Below are 20828 nucleotides of genomic sequence, written 5' to 3'. Positions count from 1 at the left end.
ATATTTAATTGTCAGTCATCAGAAGGAACAAAGGTTTCCAAGGGCAGCACAATCAGTCCAGAGGACTCTAGCATCCTAAAGGTTTTGTGGCTATGTTGCTATTTGGTTTTGCCTCTAATATTTTTCTAACTGTAATAAGTAGATGGACACATAATAAGAAAACAGCCAACTCATAAGAATTTAATTGTTACAAAGTAGCGAGGATAGAGGCAAACAGCCAAGTATTTTCAAGATTTGTTGAGTATAGACTAGCACTAAGTTTTTAAAAGGCACATTTTTAGGGAGAAAGCTTTGATGCTCCATATGGCACAATAAGGCACACTGGGAAGCAGGATGCTGGGACCTACTCTGAAAGAGCTCGTTTTTGATAGCTAGTAATAAACACTTTTTGTGTGAATGGTGGAATTTATAAATTCATGGCATATACAGAGAAACTCTTTTTTTTTTTTATACTACAGAGAGACTCTTATAGGGAGAGTGAGATGCATCAAATGAGCCATTTGCTTAAGTACTGCTCTGTAGTTTATTTTGTAATTTACTATTAATGAAAGACCTAATAGGCTGAAGACCTGGATTGTACCATTGAATCATTCTGAAAACAATACCATTTCTAAGGGTAGCAAATGAATCCTTCCCCAAAGATACAGAAATATCATCTAGGAGTTAGCCTTGTGCACTATCGGTACAATATAGCATACCTCAAATTGCTGATGCCCAATATGGATGTTACTGTAAATATGTCCAGTATAGATCATCACATTTGTAACATATGTTTTTACTAGAATAAGCATAAATTTTAATTTTCTACTTCAAAAATTATAAGCTTATTGTAGTATCCATATAATTCTCTATTTTGACCAAGAGGTGAGATATGTCAGTGAAAATATTTTAGTAGCTACATTTCTATTGCAGAAAGATTTTTTTACTTGATTTCATATATATTCCTCAGTGTTATTTATATCTCTAAAGAGAAGAGATACAACTTATATATATAAATCTTGCCTAAAATCTAGTGCTTTCTAAAACTAGTAATGTTTTCATAAATTAAAAATGGAATAAGCACGTGAGCTTCTCATGTAAGTCTCATGAAGTATATCATGGTTTACTCTGAATACAACAATCTCTCAGCACTTGTAAAGGCAATTCCCTAAGCCCAGGGTTCACTGTTTGCTTCCTAAACATTTTACATGTAGGCATAAAGTTAATACCTTATAATTGCTATCATATAAATAAAGCCTTATAGTAATATATGGGGTTTATAGAGAAGTGGAAAGGATTGGGTCTGGGTGGGATTCGAATTCAGGTTTAATTGACTCGAGTTAGTGCTCTCATCTCTAATGCTGTGCTGCCTCCTTATGTGCTAAAAACATACTGTTTCTCAAGATTATTAAATACATAATCCTTTTGTGAAAGGAAATAATCTTAATGCAAAATCTTGTGAAAATATTCCTATGTTGAAAGTTAACATTTTAGTTTTGACATGTCTGGACATACTAGTACAATTTTAGTGACACAGAGACATGGAGAAAGTTTTTCTTAGTATATTCCAATGTAATTCTATTTCCAACTGTGTGGTTTAAACAATCAACATAGGAATATCAAGCAAGGTTAACTATAACCTATGAAAGCTAGATTTTCCCCTGCAAAACTTAAATATATGCAATGAAACCTTGTTAGAATATAATTCTCCCTCACATTTTTGTAATTTTATAAAAATTATCATGTAACAAGAAATATTTAACTTAAGTATAATTATTCCCTTTAAAAAAGATGCCTAAAGATGTATGGCTAATCTAAAAATTCAAAGCATGTAAAAAATGTAACCTATTTATTTTTGATAACTGATTTACATTTAAGTAATCTTTCTCAATCTATTCAATCTACCTCAAATACCACAGAACATGGAGCTTTTAAAATTTATTGAAAAAAGTGCTCTGTCTCAAAAGAAAGAGGGGTGATGGGTGGAAAAATCTATTTTTTTGTTTTTTGCCCCGTCTGTAATAAGAGCATTCAGAGAGAGATTCTTTCTGTAAGTACTGTGAGATCATTAAAAATTGTTACACTGAACCAGAATGGCAGAAGGAAAAGTAGTGATAATAATTAATATCCACTTGAATTTGAAAGGGTAAGATCATGATAAGAATTGAAAAGAATGCTGAAAACATCTTAAGGACATCCAAGGACTAGCAATTCAGGGACAGTAAAGCAATTAAAAAACAAAATTGAGTATATTTCTAATTTTAATAGTAATACATATTTGCTTGATACTTTACAATTTGAGACATTTTGATATTTATACTTTTTCATAAATAACCCTAGAAAGCTAATGTAGCTTTTATTCTTGTAGATGATAAAACTGAGGCTTGGAAAAACTGATTTATACATAATCACACATTTGTGGGGCAGACATTGAATTTTAATTAGTGTGTTAGCTTTATACATACCCCAATGATTCTTACACTAAGATCTTAAGTCAGTCACTCATGTTTAGGAGAAAATCTTTTAGGTCTCTAAAAATTGGTACTTCAATAGCTCATTGTTTTAGGTCACTGATAAATATATGAGTCTAAGCTTATATTTTTCAATAAGTGAAAGGCTATTGAAATAAGTTATGCATAAAAGATGGAGATCACTTTGGGAAACCATAGTTAGATCTCTAAGATTCTTTTTTATTTTTATTTATTTATTTTTTTAAAGATTTTATTTTTATTTATTCATGACAGACACAGGGAGAGAGAGAGAGGCAGAGACACAGGCAGAGAGAGAAGCAGGCTCCATACAGGGAACCCGATGTGGGACTTGATCCTGGGTCTCCAGGATCACGCCCTGGGCTCAAGGCGGCGCTAAACCACTGAGCCATCAGGGCTGCCCGATCTCTAAGATTCTATGTAAACTGGAGATAAAATGAACATAATGCCTTCAGTTATGTGCTGAATGGATGTTCATATTCTGATACATTACTTAAGTAGTGAGAACAATTTAAGTTCTTAGCAATGACATGCAAATTGAGTTTGATATAAATTGAAATTCAATGAAATGGTAAAAGAAATAAAGAATTAACTTACTAAAAACGGAGATCAAATTGCTAAAACTGTGGTAGCTGAGTAAACTTCCATTAGTATAGATATTTATAGTCTGATTCTCCAAGTAGAATGTAGTGTCTCTGATGGCAGGGCAATATCTGCCTTTTTTTTTACTGATTTTAAAAGCTATTTTAAAAAATATTGCATAATATAAAAAAATCATAATCTTACCCATTTTCGGTGTCAAGTGATGGTATTATTCTCTTGATTTTGAAGGAAATAATTCTATTTCCTTTCTTTCCTTTTATCTAAGAGGTAAGAAAAAATCACTAAATTACTGGAAATTTGGTAGCTTTAACTTATTTAGTTAACGTTTGGAAGGTTGTTTACCAAAACCTAGTTTTTAAGGCTGGACAGAGAAGAGGATAAATTCTGAAACTGAAAAAAATCCTAGTTGTATTTACTGGATTCAAGGTACAACTGGAGTCAAGACGCAGACTGCTTCTTGACTAGGCTAGGCAGGGCTGTGTCCTAATGTGATCTGCTGGGCTTATCTGACTACTGTGGACCAGCACTGGTGGAAAGTCTAAAAAATTTACAATCTGGGCAGCCCAGGTGGCTCAGCGGTTTAGTGCTGCCTTTGGCCCAGGGTGTGATCCTGGAGACCCGAGTTCAAGTCCCATGTCAGGATCCCTGTATGGAGCCTGCTTCTCCCTCTGCCTGTGTCTCTCAATCTCTCTCTCTCTCTCTCTCTCTCTGTGTCTCTCATGAATAAATAAAACCTTAAAAAAATTTACAATCCAAGATTTCATATAAGTAGGAATGTTCCTTAGAAGATTGGTTGGTTAGTTTTAAATTGCTTATTCCATGAATTTTAGTTATTTCTCTCTTGAGGACAGTTAACTATTTCATGTGGCTATAATATATTAAGTATTCTATTTTTTATGGAAATTTGTTTTCAAAAAAGATTATTTTTAATTGAGAATTCAACTGGAGGCAGTATAGCAAAATGTAGATGAAATCTATGGGACAAATAAAAAGTTTGGCCTTATACTGGAGAAGGGACAGTTTATCTCATTACAGAAAGATATATGGGAAAAGATGCAATAGAAATATAAATGAATGGTTCAACCAGGAAATTAAAGAAGAATTAAAAAGATTTATGCAAACTAATGAAAATGAAAGCACAACTGTTTGCAATCTTTGGGACACAGAGAAGGAAGTCCTATCCTAGGAGGGAAGTATATTTCAATACACGCCACTCTCAAAAAATTAGAGTAATCTCAAATACACAAGTTAACCTTACACCTAAAGGAGCTGGAAAAAGAACAGCCAATAAAGCCTAAATCCAGCAGGAAAAGAGAAATAATAAAGATTAGAACAGAAATCAATGAAATAAAAACCAGAAGAATAGTAGGACAGATCAATGAAACTAGGAGCTGGTTCTTTGAAAGAATCAGATAAACTCCTAGCTAGACTTATCAAAAAGAAAAGAGAAAGGACTCAGATTAATAAAATAATGAGAGAGAGGAGAGATCACAATCAATACCAAGGAAATAGAAATAATTTTAAGAACATATTATGAGCAATTATATGCCAACAAATTAGGCAATCTGGAAGAAGTGGATGCATTCCTAGAAACTTATAAACTACCAAAACTGGAACAGGAAGAAATAGAAAACCTGAACAGACCCATAACCAGCAAGGAGATTGAAGCAGTAATCAAAAACTTCCCCCCAAAACAAGCTTCCCAGGGTAATTCTACCAAACATTTAAAGATGAATTAATACTTATTATTTCTGCTGTTTCAAAAAATAGAAATGGAAGTAAAACTTCTAAACTTGTTCTATGAGGCCAACATTACCTTGATCCCAAAACCAGATGAAGACCCTATCAAAAGGGAGAATTACAGACCAATATCCCTGATGAACATGGATATCAAAATACTCACCAAGATACTAGCCAAAGGTATCCTGTTAACAGTACCTTGATCCCAAAACCAGACGAAGACCCTATCAAAAGAGAGAATTACAGACCAGTATCCTTGATGAATATGGATATCAAAATACTCACCAAGATACTAGCCAATGGTATCCTGTTAACAGTACCTTGATCCCAAAACCAGACGAAGACCCTATCAAAAGGGAGAATTACAGACCAGTATCCCTGATGAACATGGGTATCAAAATACTCACCAAGATACTAGCCAATGGTATCCTGTTAACAGTACATTAAAAGGATTATTTACCACCACCAAGTAGGATTTATTCCTGGGATTCAAGAGTGGTTCAACATTTAAAAATCAATAATGTGATGGACCATATTAATAAAAGAAAAGAGAAGAACCATATGATTCTCTCAATTGGTGCAGATAAAGTATTTGACAAAATGCAGCATCCTTTCTTGATAAAAACACTCTGCCATGTAGGGATAGAGGAAACACCTTAGTATCATAAAAGCCACGTATTAAAAGCCCACAGCAAATATCATTCTCAATGGGGAAAAACAGAGCTTTTCCCCTAAGGTCAGGAACACAACAGGGATGTCTACTATCACCATTGCTTTTCAACATAGTACGAGAAGTCCTGGCCTCAATATCAGACAACAAAAAGGAATAAAAAAAGCATCCAAATTGGTAATCAAACTCTCTCTCTTTGCAGATGACGTGATACTGTATGTGAAAAACCCAAAAGACTCCACCCCCATATTGCTAGAACTCACAAGAGGACAGAACTCACAGCAATTCAGCAATGTGGCAGGATACAAAATTAAGGCACAGAAATCAGCTGCATTTCTATACACTAATAATGAAACTGAAGAAAGAGAAATCAAGGAATCGATCCCATTTACAATTGTACCCCAAACCAAAAGATACCTAGGAATAAACCTAACCAAAGAGGTAAAGGATCTGTACTCTTAAAAACTACAGGACACTTATGAAAGATATTGAGGAAGACACAAAGAGATGGAAAAACACTCCATGCTCACGGATTGAAGAACAAATATTGTGAAAATGTCTATGCTACCCAAAGTGATCTACACACTCAGTGCACTTTCTATCAAAATACCATCGACATTTTTCAAATTTGGAACAAATAATCTTAAGATTTGAATGGAACCAGAAAAACCCCAAATAGCCAGAGGCATGTTGGGGGACAAAAAAACCAACCAGAGCTGGGAGCATCACAATGCCTAACTTTGAGCTATATTGCAAAGCTGTGATCATCAAGACAGTATGGTACTGGTACAAAAACAGACAGATCAATGGAACAGAAAGCAGAACCCAGAAGTGGACGCTTAATTCTATGGTTCAACTAAACTTTGACAAAGCAGGAAAAAAATACTCAATGGAAAAAAGACAGTCTCTTCAATAAATGGTACTGGGAAATTAGACAGCCACATGCAGAAGAATGAAACTAGACAATTCTCTTACATCATATACAAAAATAAACTCGAAATGGATGAAAGACCTAAATGCGAGACAGGAATCCATTAAAATCCTAGAAGAGAACTGCACAGGCAGCAACATTTTTTACCTCAGCTACAGCAGCTTCTTGCATGAGACATCTCTAAAGGCAAAGGAAACAAAAGCAAAAACAAACTACTGGGACTTCATCAAGATTAAAAGCTTCTGCATAGCAAAGGAAATAGTCACAAAACTAAAAGGCAACTTACAGAATGGAAGAAGATATTTGCAAATGACATATCAGATAAAGGGCTAATATCCAAGATCTATAAAGAACTTATCAAACTCAACACCCAAAAACCCAAATAATCCAGTCAAGAAATGGGCAGATGATATGAACAGACATTTCTCCAAATACCTACTCAATGCCAACAGACACTTGAAAAAATGCTCCACGTCTCTTGGCATCAGGGAAATACAAATAAAAAACAGTGATATACCACTTTATACACTAGTTAGATGACTAAAATAAACAAAACAGGAAACAAATGTTGGCGAGGATATTGAGAATGTGGAACCCTCTTACACTGTTGGGGGGAATCCAAGCTAGTGCAGCCTCTGGAAAACAGTGTGGAGGTTCCTCAAGAAGTTAAAAATAGAGCTACCCTACAAACCAGCAATTGCTCTACTTGGTATTTAACCTAATGATACTGATGTAGTAAAACAAAGGGGCACCTGCACCCCAATGTTTATAGCAGCAATGTCCACAAGAACCAAATTGTGGAAGGAGCCGAGATGTCCTTCAACAGGTAAATGGATAAAGAAGATGCAGTATATATACAATGAAATATTACTCAGTCATCAGAAAGGATAAATACCTGCCATTTACATCAGTGTGGATGGAACTGGGGGTATTATGCTAAGTGAAATAAGTCAATCAGAGAAAGACCATTATCGTATGGTTTCACTCATATGCGAAATATAAGAGTGCAGAGGACCCTAAGGGAAGGAGGGGAAACTGAATGGGAAAAACTCAGAGAGGGAGTCAAACTATGAGAAACTCTTAACTCTGGGAAACAAACTGGGGGTTGCTGAAGGGGAACTGGGAGGGATGGGGTAGCTCGGTGATGGGCACTAAGGAAGGTACTTGATGTAATAACACTGGGTGTTACATACAACTGATGAATTACTGAAAACTACATCTGAAACTAATGATGTACTATATGTTGGCAAATTGAATTTAAATTAAAAAAAAGAAATATAAACACAGTAGAAGTTCTCTTCTGATTGCTTCTCTTAGTGAAAGAGGAACTGAGGTAACCAAATGAAAGTGATGATGGAAAGGAGATGTGAATGATTTGAGGAAGGACAAGGGGGTATGAAATAGGTGCCAAGGAGAACAGAATATACAGACTGACTACCTGGCAGCATAAAGATCCTTTTTGTGATCACGGATTTAGAGTAAGCTCACTAGCACAGCTGTGTGCTTTTGTCTAGCCACCATAAGCTGAACGGGTGAAGGTACAAGGAGGACAACAAAGTGGATGTAATCAGGGCTTATTCAACAAAAAGAAGAGAAAATGTCAGGAGAGTTCAGGATGATTATCCCTGCTGATTCTTTCTAAAACTACACTCCCTTCTAAACATATACATATTCCCCTTTTCTGCTCTACCTTTCTCTTCAGCACTTATTATCTACCACATTATATATTTAATTTGTCTTGTTTACAGTCTCTATTAGAATGAAAGCTCCTTGAGAGTAAGGTTTTTTGTCTGTCTAGTTCACTGTTACAGTCTTCAAAAAGAATTAAATTATTTGTGATGACAGGTAACAAGACTGATATTTTTTCGACAGCAAACTCATTCTAGGAAACTCTTTTCAATCAGTCATACATGGAGCTACTCTGCTTGCTCATAAAGTTGGACTTGCATCAAGAATTCAGGCTGAAGGGATTCTTCTTTGGTCTTGTACTACTGGTTAGCAGTACTCCTTTAAAAAAAACACACATTTCAATAATTCAACGGAATCAACTATAAACATTCTAAAGAATACCTATCAAGTGCCCAGTACTATGCTATGAATTTTATGTTTACATAAATAGTTATGTTCATATATACATACTCATTCAACAAATATTATGTGACAATAACTACTGATATATCGGTGTCTGTGGATATATATACATGCAGGGACCACAGAAGTTTGTGACATATGATCAATGTGTACTTGAAATTTCAAGATAAAGGAATAATGGAGAGACAGGAATCAAAAGTGGCTCCTAAATTGTCAAATTATGGAACCTGTGTATACTTTGAGTATCCTGTAAATACTGAGTAAAAGTTAACCCCAATTAAAAAAAATAATATAGGAAAGTGGAATTTTTCCTTGAGAACAGAAATCCCTAACAAAGTTAAAAAAAATTCAGAACAGGAGTTCAAACATGATTGGATAAAGACACATTGTTTTGTGGAATATTTTATCCTATGAGAGTATGATCTTGATTATGAGCAGTACCAATTTAAAAAAAAACTTATTTCACCAAATCCTGGTGCCTATGTCATGGACTAGGTATTCCTTTATCACTAACAGTTTTCATAATAATTATTAGAATGGGTAGCATTTTTGAAGCTTTATGAGAAGAGAAAAAAGTTTCACTTATAAGGCAGTGGTGTAATTATGGGAATTTACGTTTCTTAGTCTCTTCAATAGTGGGGACACATTATACTTTATCATGTTTCACAAAGTTCAAATGTATTTTAAAAACTAAAATTATGCATGAATGATCAAAATTGTAAGACAAATTTGTCCTAGAAAAGAAACAATAATTGAAAAAAATCAACTAGCTTTCATTCATCCATTCAATAAATACATTCTGAGTACCTATTAGGGCTAGACATTCTTCGAGGGTCTAGGGATATAGTGGGGAACACAAGAGACAAGTTACTTTATGGAGTTGATATTACTGTGGGGGAGATAACAAGATAAAAAGTGCTAAGAAATAAGTATAAAATGCAATTACTGTTAATGATGAATGCTTTAAGGAAAAACAAAAGTGGATAATGGGATGTAGTAATTTCTAAGAGCGGGGCTTTGTCTTACTCATCTTTGTGTTTCTTTCTTTCTTTCTTTTTTTTTTAAAGATTTTATTTATTTATTCATGAGAGACACACACAGAGAGAGAGGCAAAGACACAGGCAGAGGGAGAAGCAGGCTCCAGGGGATCCCTGGGTGGCGCAGCGGTTTAGCGCCTGCCTTTGGCCCAGGGCGCGATCCTGGAGACCCGGGATCGAATCCCACATCAGGCTCCCGGTGCATGGAGCCTGCTTCTCCCTCTGCCTGTGTCTCTGCCTCTCTCTCTCTCTCTCTCACTGTGTGCCTATCATAAATAAATAAATAAATAAATTAAAAAAAAAAAAAAAAAAAAAAAAAAGAGAAGCAGGCTCCATGCAGGGAGCCCGACATGGGACTCGATCCCGGGTCTCCAGGATCTCACCCCAGGCTGCAGGCATCACAAAACCACTGCGCCACCAGGGCTGCCCATCTTTGTGTTTCTATAGCATCTAGTGGAATGCTTAGAAAAAGAGTGGTCACTCAGATTTTTTTTAAAAATTAAATCTGAGTTTTTAAGGTATCTGCTTTTGTTTCTGGATGTGTATAAATCTGCAAACTGAAGTATTAGGTATTTTAAATTAGACACTTTAAATTCAGAACTTAATTCTGAACATAATGGAGTCAAGAAATAGCCAAGATGCAAATAATCTTGCCAAACACTTTTGAAGGTATAATAAAACTCCAAATCAGAGCAAATTTGGGTATTTTCAGGTAAGTTTACTAATACAATAAAGCAAGTATATAAAATTTTAATGTGCTTATATTCTTGTAGAGTTTATACCATTTTAATAATCTACATGTAATTTTAATACAATGGTAATATTAAACAAAATTGACTTATTCATTACTTTTTTTCCCCTGAGAACTATGGAAAAATCAAGGGTAAAGAGACCTACAAAGAAGTGGCACTGCCTTTCTCTTAAACCTGATGCAAAATATCTGCCAAGTGACAAAAGCTTTCTCTGAGTAGATTTACACTTTCTAATCATCAAAGCATACTGACTGAAGAAAAAGCTATTATGTTAGAAAATGGGATATTAAATCTTTACAGGACATCCTCAGTTTGGGAAGTCTCTTGCTAAGCAAGAAGTATAGTTACAAATTATGCTACATTCTTCAAGATGTTTTTAAGATCTCAGCTAACATGACAGGTAATTTTTCATCTCTCATTTCAACACTGTGATATAAATAAATCAAAGTTCGGCACTTCTGTCCTATTAAAATAATGTGTCCTTATACCCCAGGCTTATGACTCCCTACTATTAGTTACTTCAAAGTATAATATAGTTGTTTTTAAACGTTGTCTTGACTCAGTTTTGAGGCCCTCCACTCTCCGTTCTTGTGCAGCCAATTAAATTCACACTATCCACTTTACCTACTGGGCTCTCATAATCTGGGCCACTCACTCTACACCTGCCTTAACTGCCCCAGGGCCAGATATCAGACAACCAGAGCCCACTGAAATCATTCAAATTAGCCAATCCTAAAATTACCTACCCTATCTCATACCTTCTGCGGAAATTACAATAAAGGGACTTGCCCAGTTTCCCCTACTCCCTTTGCCTTGTGATCAACCCTGGTGCTTCCCCCAAGTGGCCTTTTGTAGTGTGCTGTGTTTGCCCCAGGGAACTCTGATTATAAGAAACTATAAATCTCTTTCTCATGTGTTTCTCTTGATCTGAGTCTGGCCTCACTATACCTGAAAGTAATATAGTTAAAACACAAAGGTACACAACATATTTTAGTTAAGAAATAATACTAGTATCAATGCTAATGTTTATTAATTAGCAGTAGTATGTTGTATAAGTGCAACATTGGTTCTAATGCCTAATTATTTTGTTGCTATAGTTCATTTCAACCTCCAGGATGCTGTAATTGATCAGAGACACATGTAAACTCTGTATAAGACAAAAATTATCTAAAGATTTTCACCCAGTTTTCACCAAGACACATCACTGTGCTAAATGAAGTGGATATATATTTTTTTGAAGATTTTATTTACTTATTCACGAGAGACACAGAGAGAGAGACGCAGAGACACAGGTAGAGGGAGAAGCAGGCTCCATGCAGGGAGCCTGATGTGGGACTTGATCCTGCGTCTCCAGGACCACACGCTGGACTGAAGATGGCGCTAAACCGCTAAGCCACTGGGGCTGCCCATGAAGTGGATATTTTTAAAGAGTATATGCTTGGATCCAGTAAAAGCACACTAAGCCATGCAGATTAATCGATGCATGAAAAACTCTCCAACATTTTAAAAGCATTAACGAAATGAAAATATTGCAAAAAGTCCCAAGACAATTACTGAATGGAAGTTTTTTTTTTTTTTTAAAGATTTTATTTATTTATTCATGATATGACACAGAGAGAGAGAGAGTGGCAGAGACACAGGCAGCGGGAGAAGCAGGCCCCATGCAGGGAGCCCGACGTGGAACTCGATCCCAGGACTCCAGGATCACGCCCTGGTCTGAAGGCAGGCGCTTAAACTGCTGAACCACCCAGGCTGCCCCTGAATGGAAGTTTTTAAGGAGAAAAATCAGAATATTGGAGCACCAATGCTTCTTATGCCCTGGAAGGCATTTACAATACCCCACATTTAGGATCTGGTTCTGTTACCACTCAGAGAAAAGGTTATTTTTCTTCTCCTATTTTGGTCATAAGCAAAACAGGAGAAGAAAAAAAAAAAGAAACATCCCTGTGAAGTTATGGCCACAGACCAGCCATCTTACAGATTTACCTCAAGGAACAAATGTCTATGGAAGGCCAGAAAGCCTACCTTTGGTAATGTGCTCAAAACCAGAAGTACTCCAAGGCACCAAGAAGCAGCAAGGCAAAGCCTATCTATGTATAAACCCTATAACAAAAATTTTCTGGGGCAGTTACTAATAAGCAGATAGAGAATCTAGACAGAAACAAACCAACAGAAACAAATTTGTCTGATACTGAATTTATCAGATGTAGACTTTCAAATAATGTTTACTATTTTAAAAGAAATGCAAGGCAAACTTAGAAATGTCAGCAAGAAACAGGAGACTCTAAGAATGTAAAATGGCAGATGTGACAAAGTTAAATAGAACTTCCAGTAACAAAAAAACTCCCTAAGATAACAACTCAATGGACACATACAGTAGACTGAACACAAAAAGACAACTTATAAAACACTAGATTTGAAGAAACTGTCAGAGTGCAGCACAGTAGAAGAAAACAATGGAAATAAAGAGAGACATAGGAATGTAATATAAAAGTCTAACATACCTTTGAGCAGAGTCCCAGAAGGGTGGAAGAGAGAGAATTGAGCAGGGGCTGTTTTTAAAAATCAGTCTTACTGAGGTATAATTATTGAAATACAATGTAGCCATTTTGAATATAGAGCTTGATAAAGTTTGACAAATGCATATACCCGCATAACTACAATCACAGTTAATATACATATGTCCATTACCCCAAAATATTACCCTCATGACCCTGTGCCGTCATTGTCCACCACCAACCCCAGCCCTAGGTATTTATCATACTGCTGTCATTAGTCTTTTTTTAGAATTTCATATAAATGTGATCATACAGTGTGTACCCTTCCTTGGCTTTTGTTTCATCTCACTTTTGACAATCATCCATATTACATTTAGCAGTGGTTTGTCCCTTTTCATTGCTATGTGTTTATCCACACAACTCTTAATAGCCATTTGGGTTGTTTCCCATTTTTGGCTATTATAAATAAAGTACTTACAAATATTTGTGCACAAGTTTTTTTTTTTTTTTGTGTGTGTGGATCTGTTTTAATTTCTTTAGGGTAAATACCTATGAGTACAACTGCATGGTTTCTATCATTATTGAACTGTAAGATTTGTTTTTAATAGTCCCCAATTTCCTTACCTTTTGGTAGTCAGAGCCCCACACTCAAGCAGGGCAGAAGGCGCTAGGGCTATACCTAATGACTTGCTTTTACTTAATGGAAAAAGGTTAAAGTGATGGGATGTCACTTTAAGATTAGGTTAAGAACAACCACAACTTTTGTTTTGCTTTCCTATCTCTCCTCCTCTCCCTTTTTCTACCTCTTTTTCTCTCACTTCTTACTCTGAAGGAAGCAAGCTGCCATGTTGTGAATACACACATAAAGTGGCTCGTGAGGCCAGGAACTGACATCTGCCAACAATAGTTAACACCTGAGGCCTGTCACAGCTTTAGTGTGAACTTGGGAGTGAATCCTCCCTCTTGGAGCCTTGAGATGATTGCAGTTTCATGACAGATCCTGAGTCAGAGGCGTTCTGGTTCAGACATGCCTGAATTCCTGACCCACAGAAACTGTAAAATAATAAATGTTTTAAGCCACTAAGTTTTGGAGCAATTTGTTATATAGTAATAGATAACTGATATAAAGATTTTAAAATCAAATATGAAAAATTTTGGGCCATTATTTCTCAAAATATCCCTAACCCCCACCCTCACCCTCACCCTCCTTTATACTGCTTGATATTGTCCCTCTGGTCATTGAGGCTCTCTGATCATACTTTTTCTGCCTTTTTTCTCACTACGCTTCATTTTTGGATAGCTTTTTTTTCTTTCTTTTCTGTCTTCAAGTTCTCTGATTTGTTCTTCTGCAGTGCATAATTTGTTGTTAATCCCATCCAGTACATTAAAGGATTTCCAGTATTATAATTTGCATGCCCAAATTTCCATTTGGCTCCTTTTTGTATACTCCATTTCTTTTCTCATCATCTATATGTGTTCCTTTAAATCACTGAGTATATTTAAAATTGCTAAAGTTCTTGTCTATTAATTGTGCCACTTCTGTCATTTCTAAATGTGTTTCCATGTACTGCTTTTTCTTCCTGGCTTTGGGTACCAGTTTTGCTTACCTAGTAATACAAGTGTTGGATTTGTTCTTGCAGGCAGTTAAAATACTTGAGAACATGCTAGATTATTTTGAGGCGTGGTTTTAAGTCTTCTCAAAGTGAATTTAGAATACTTTTTGTTCTGGCTGGTTTAATTCTATTAATAAGGTGAAGTGATTCTGGAATCTAAACTTCATGCACTATGTATTCAACAGGGATTCTCCATCTCACAGCCCTTTGTGAGCTCTTGATGTTTTTCAGCTTACAGCCTCCTTGTCATTGTCTGCGTGGTTTCTTTGAGTTTTATTCTATGTATGAGTGAGAAACACACTCAAAGGGACTATGCAGATTTCTGAGGCTCTTTCTCTGTGTAGTTCCAACTTCTCTGGTTCTCTGCCTTGCAAATTTCAGTTACTGAGTCATCAGACCTGGCAGTGGCTTAGATTACCCTCTTTGGCTCATGGTCCTGAAAGTACCTTTCGGCAGAAATCCAAGGTGATTCTAGATTTGATCTTCTTTCTTTTCTTTCATGGATCAGAAAAAAGGTTGTTTCAACTATTTTGTCCAGTTTGCTAATTGTTTCTGGTCCAGCACCAGTTTCTCCACAGCAGGGAGCAGAGATTCCCAGAGGCCATATCTGAACAGTTCACATCTGGCAATTGTCTGAACTAATACTAATCTATACTATCAAAAGGCACAAAATACAACAAATGAAATGAAACCCATACTTAGATATATCACAGTGAAACTACAGAAGAACAGAACATTTCAATAGAAGCCACAGGAAAAGAGATTACTTTCAAAGGAGTAACAAATGAGATGGACAGATGATTTCTATACAGAAACAACACAGTCAGAGGTTAACAGATTGTCGTTTTTAATTTTCTCAAAGAAAATAGCTTCAACTTGGAATTCTGTCAGCAAGCAAAAATATTGTTCAAATATGGACATAAATATATTTTACAAACAGAAGTTGAGAATTCATCACCAGCATATCCTCACTAAAGGAACTTCCAAAAGACATAATTTAGATAACAAGGCAAGTTGTCCGAGTTGGAACGTTTGAGATATAAGAAGAAATGCAGAACAAAGAAGGTAGTAAATATATAGGTTAATGAAATGAACTATAATTATATAAAACAATTAGTAGGGTGAAATAAAAACACTACAAAGAAGACTTTAAAATCTGGAAATTATATAAGTTGGGCAAGGAAATGAATGGTGTTAATATGTTCCAAAGTTCTTACATTATCTAGCAGGAGGATAGAGGCTTTAATTTTAGTCTTTCTTATGGTAAATATATATGGCATAACTTCTAGTGTAACAACCAAAATAATACATTTTAATTTGCAAAGCTTGGGTGGGGGAAAGTGGAATGATCAAAAATAAAAACAAACAAACAAACAAACAAGCACCAAGTCAATAAAAAAGATGAGAAAGGAAAGAAAGAGAAAGCAAAGATGATAAAAATAGCAAGTACTAAAATAAAATAAAGATAACAAATCTCAATATACTTTGGATTACACTGAATATAAATGAACTGAATGGTCTAAAACAGAAACATATACTGTTTCTAAGAGACATATCTATGGAAAACAGAATTAACAAAAATATAACTAAAATATCCCCATATGCTTAGAAATTTAAAAATGTACTTATAAATAACACATGGATTAAAAGAAGAAATAATGAAATTAGAAAATATTTTGAAGTGAAAATATTTTGAGTGAAAGTACTAGATATATCAAAACTGGTATGCTAAAGCTATGAAGTATCTGGGAAAAAAATCTGTAACATTTAAGAATCCATTCAAATTAAGAGAAAAGAAAAGGGGAAAATTTGTGAGCGATGCTTCTATTTCAAGAAGATAGAAAAGGAACAGCAACATGAAAGCAGAAAGAAGTAATAAAGAACAGAAATAAAATATATAACAATCCTTTGGTGAGAATGATAAACACAAAACAAAGTACAAATGATACCAGTATCAGTAATGCAAAAAGGGTTATCATCACGGATACTTCAGACATCATATATTATGAACATATTGCCTCCAAAACACTTGGAAAGTTTAGGAGACATGGACACATTTATAGAAAAAATAATTTACTAAAATTGTTTCATAGAATAAATAGAAAATTTGAAGAGTTCTATAACTGTTCAGTGAAATTAACAATCAAAGATATTACCATAGAAATCCCAAACCACCACCACCACCACTATTACTCCAGGCCAACAGAATTTTCCTGGAGAGATCTACCAAATATTCAGAGTAAACATTTCTAATATACAAAGTTTATGAGAAAACAGAAAAAGCAACCAGTCTCCAATTTCCTGAGACTGGCATAACTTTAATACTACAACTTAACAATGAAAGTTCAAGAACAGGAAGTTTCAGGCCAATCTCTCTAGTGATCATAGATATAAAAATACTAAGCAAAATACTAGCAAGGCAAATCCAGTGATATATAAGGAGAATGCATTCCAACCGTGTTGGTTTTATTATAGGAATGCAAACTTGGTACACTAGTAAAATCTATCTATAAAATTTATCCCACTATAATTCAATATTTATGATAAAAACTAAATAAAATAAGAAGGAAACTTCCTAAATCTAAATCTAACAGAAGTTATCTCCTATCACAGAAAACATCATATACAAAGAACAAAGATAAAGATTGAAAGCTTTCCTTCTGAGATTGAAAGAAAGGACAAGAGTCCTTGACTATGACTTTAATTCCATACTATATTAGTCATACTGGTCTAGTCAGTGTAATAGGTAAGAAAGGGAAATAAAATATATGATAACTGGAAATAAAAACAGTTATATTCAGAGATGATATAATTATATGTAAACAAAATCCAACACATTACAGAAAACAAAATGTACAGTTATGAACCAAAGTTGCAACAATACTGGCTTCTAGACTAATTGCTTTTTAAACAATGTATTAGTATCTTAAACCAGGTAGAAAACAAAAAGAGTTATATTTTGTTTTCTATATAATATGGGAGACTAATGAGTTTTGAAAAATTTTTTGGACACAATCCTAAAGGCATAATTTTGTGACATCAACAACTGAAAGGAGTGGGGACAGAGTTATAAAAGATCAGATTTTTTTTTAAAGATTTTATTTATTTACTTATGAGAGACACACACAGAGAGAGGCAGAGACACAGGCAGAGGGAGAAGCAGGCTCCACACAGGGAGCCCGATGTGGGACTCAATCCTGGGATGCCAGGATCATGCCCTGAGCCAAAGGCAGACGCTCAGCTACCCAGGTGTCCCAGGATCAGAGTTTTTGTATGTTACTAAAGTTAAACTGGTATAAACTCAAATTAGAGTGTTAGAACTTTTAGGATGTTACAGGTAATCTCCACGGTAATCACAAAGAAAATAGCTATAAGGCATACACAAAAAGAAACGTGACAGGAACTCAGTTTCATAAAAAAAAATCAACTAAACATAAGACAGTAATGTGAGAAAAGAGACAAAAAAGCTGTGAAGTATATAGAAAACAAAAAGAAAGTTCATTCTTATCAACCTTAAAAGATAAGGAAATTCTGGCACACACTACAACATGGGTGAGCCTTGGGGACTTTGTGTTGGGTGAAAGAGGCCAGTCACAGGGGTAATGAATACCATGTGGTTCCACGTGTATGAGGTACTTAGAGGAGTCAAGGTTATAAAGACAGAGGTGGAATGGTGGTTGTCAGGGGCTGGGGGAAGGGGAGTTTAATTTGGTTTAGTTTAATACATATGGAGTTTCCAATTTTCAAGATGAAAAGAAGTTTCAGAGAAGGATGGGTTGTGATGGTAACATAACAAAGTGAATGTACTTAATACTAATACTAATGTACTAATATTAATATTAATACTAATGTACTAATACTGAAATGTATGCTAGAAATGGCTAAGATGGTAAATATTATATGTATACTTTGCCACAATTAAAAGAAAAAATGGAATCAATCCAAAGGCCCATCAATTGGTGAGTTGATAAACAAAATGTGGTATATACCCATTCCACTGACTCATCAATAAAAACATACTCAATACTGATCTATGACACAATATGGATGAATCTCAGAAACATTATGCTAAGGGAAAGAAATCTAGATGCATAAAATATGTGATTCCATGTAGAGGAAATGTCCAGAATAGGCAAATCTATAGAGTCAGCAAGTAGATTATTGATTGCCAGAAATAGGAAGTTGGTACTCCTAGCAAAGAGAGAGATTTTGTGGTTTGATAGAAATGTGCTGAAACCTGATTGAAGTGATGCTTGCACCACTTTGTAAAATTACTATAAATCAGTGAATTGTATGCTTAACAGAATGAGTTACATGGTATGCAAATCATATCACAATAATGCTGCTGAAAGGAAAAATTGAAAAGAATCTACAGCTTTTTGTATTGCACAAGATTTCTGGTATCAAAAAGCATTTCTATTTCTTTATACAAGCAAAGGTCAGAAAACTAAATGAGAGATATGATTTATAATATAAAAATACTGAATACTAAAAATACCAACTAAATCTAACAAAGACGTGTGAGACTTGTACAAAGAAATTAATAAACCTTATTGAGAGGTATTAAAAAAGATGTAAACAAATGGAGAGATTCATGTCCAAAAAACTGGAATCTTTAGAATTTTAAATTATGTTAACTTGATTCAAATTTACTTATAGATTTGGGACGACTGGGTGGCTCAGTGGTTGAGTATCTGCCTTTGGCTTAGGTCGTGATCCCAGGGTGCTGGGATCGAGTCCCGTATCAAGGTCCCTGCAGGGAGCCTGCTTCTCCCTCTGCCTGTGTCTCTGCCTCTCTCTGTGTGTCTCTCATGAATAAATAAATAAAATCTTAAAAAAAAATTACTTACAGATTCAATGTAATTCCAATCAAAATCTCATCACATTTCTTTATGGGACGTAAGAACACAATTTGAATATGCCATATGGAAATGTCCATAGCCAACAATAGGTATTTTTGAAAAACTGAATAAGAGGAATAGTTTTATCAGGTATCAAGTCACTTATCTAATCTTGTATTTGTTTTCAAAAGTGTCTTCTAAAGATATAATGAACACAGCAGTATGGTATTGACACAGGACAGACCAGTCAAACATAAGTAAGTTCAGAAACAGACACACACATATGGACACAAATTATGAAAAGGAGATACTGCAAAGTAGTGACGAAATGACAAGTTTGTCATTAAAGGTTGCAGGGATGAATGGTTACTAGATTTCTACGTTACCCTGTACACAAAATTAATTCCAGATTAAAAAATGATAAAAATGTAGAAGGTAAAATTGTAAAGCTTTTGGCAGGATGAAAGAGAGTATCTTTAGAGTTCAGGATAGAAAGGAAGTCATTAAAATAAGACACACAAAGCAGTCACCATAAAACCAAAGAAATAAACATGACTCCATTAAAATTAAGAACTTCTCTTTATTAAAACAGAGGAGCAAGAGGAGAGAAATGATTAGCCACAGAATGGGAAAAGATATTTGCAACACCTGAAAAAAAGGTAAACAACTCAAAAGAGAAATGGTTAAAAGACCTGAAGAGACACTTCACAGAATAAAAGTTCAAAGGCCAATAAACATATAAAAAGATGCTCAACTTTAGCAGAAATATGAGAATTGCAAGCTAAAACTACAATGAGAGACCAGCAGTCATTAGAGTTGCCCAATTTAACACATCTGACTTCATTCACTGAGTGAAGATGAGGATTATCAGAAATTCTCATATATTGCTTGCAAGAATGTAAATAGCTACAATTATTTTGGGAAACAGTGAGGCATTTTCTACTAAGGTTGAAAATATGCATGTCTTATGACTCAACAATTCTAATTTTAGGAATATACCAGAAAAAGGAAAGTCTAGGTGTGTCAGGATAATATAGAGTAATAAAAATAAATGCCATTATCCAGTGTATTGCTAATGGGCATCTGCATTTCCATTTGGGGACAATTAGGAAAAATGCTGCTATTAGCATTCTTGTAGCAGCTATATGTACGATTTTAAAGCTATGGTTTCTTTTTCTCCCCACCGCTCCCCAAAGAGACTACACTGAAAGCTTCAGGAAAAGAAATTAGTAATTCAGGAACAAAGTGGGTAATGAAACTCTTGAACAGAGAAGAGTAAGTGAAAATCAACTCTGTGGAAATAGTATTCCATAACATGATTAAATAAGAACTCTCTTTTGTGATATTTTTCTTAGATATCCACATTTATTATCTTTTAGTGTTAAGATTTGTTGCGTCTTAAAAAATAAGTAGATATATTTCATTAAATATTTGCTATTATAGAATTTACAAACCAGGAATCATTAAAGATGTCATTTACTATTAATTTTTGGTTACTAGTATCTTTATGTTCCAGCAAACATGTTCCTCCAAAATTGTTATTCACTGCTGAGCTTTGGATCTTCTGCAGTGTATTTCCCACCT

At 34.8% G+C, this 20828-nt stretch overlaps 1 protein-coding gene across 3 annotated transcripts in view; it reads right to left on the bottom strand.

Annotated features, from left to right (window-relative positions):
- Nucleotides 1-20828, bottom strand: part of SCLT1 (sodium channel and clathrin linker 1) — a 173551-nt gene that overhangs the window by 20771 nt on the left and 131952 nt on the right. The window contains exon 19 of one of the 3 annotated variants that reach the window (XM_072755263.1): nt 11965-12050. The exons of the other annotated variants lie outside the window; for them this stretch is intronic. Within the exon in view, the coding sequence (XP_072611364.1) occupies nt 12023-12050 (28 nt within the window). The 3' untranslated portion in view covers nt 11965-12022. Of the gene's footprint in view, nt 1-11964; nt 12051-20828 lie in introns of those variants that run through there. 3 annotated transcript variants of the gene reach the window in all.

Source organism: Vulpes vulpes, chromosome 4 (assembly GCF_048418805.1).
Source record: "Vulpes vulpes isolate BD-2025 chromosome 4, VulVul3, whole genome shotgun sequence".
NCBI classification, from domain to species: Eukaryota; Metazoa; Chordata; class Mammalia; order Carnivora; family Canidae; genus Vulpes; species Vulpes vulpes.
Note: the sequence above shows the minus strand (reverse complement) of the source record. Positions and strands in the feature narration are given on the sequence as shown.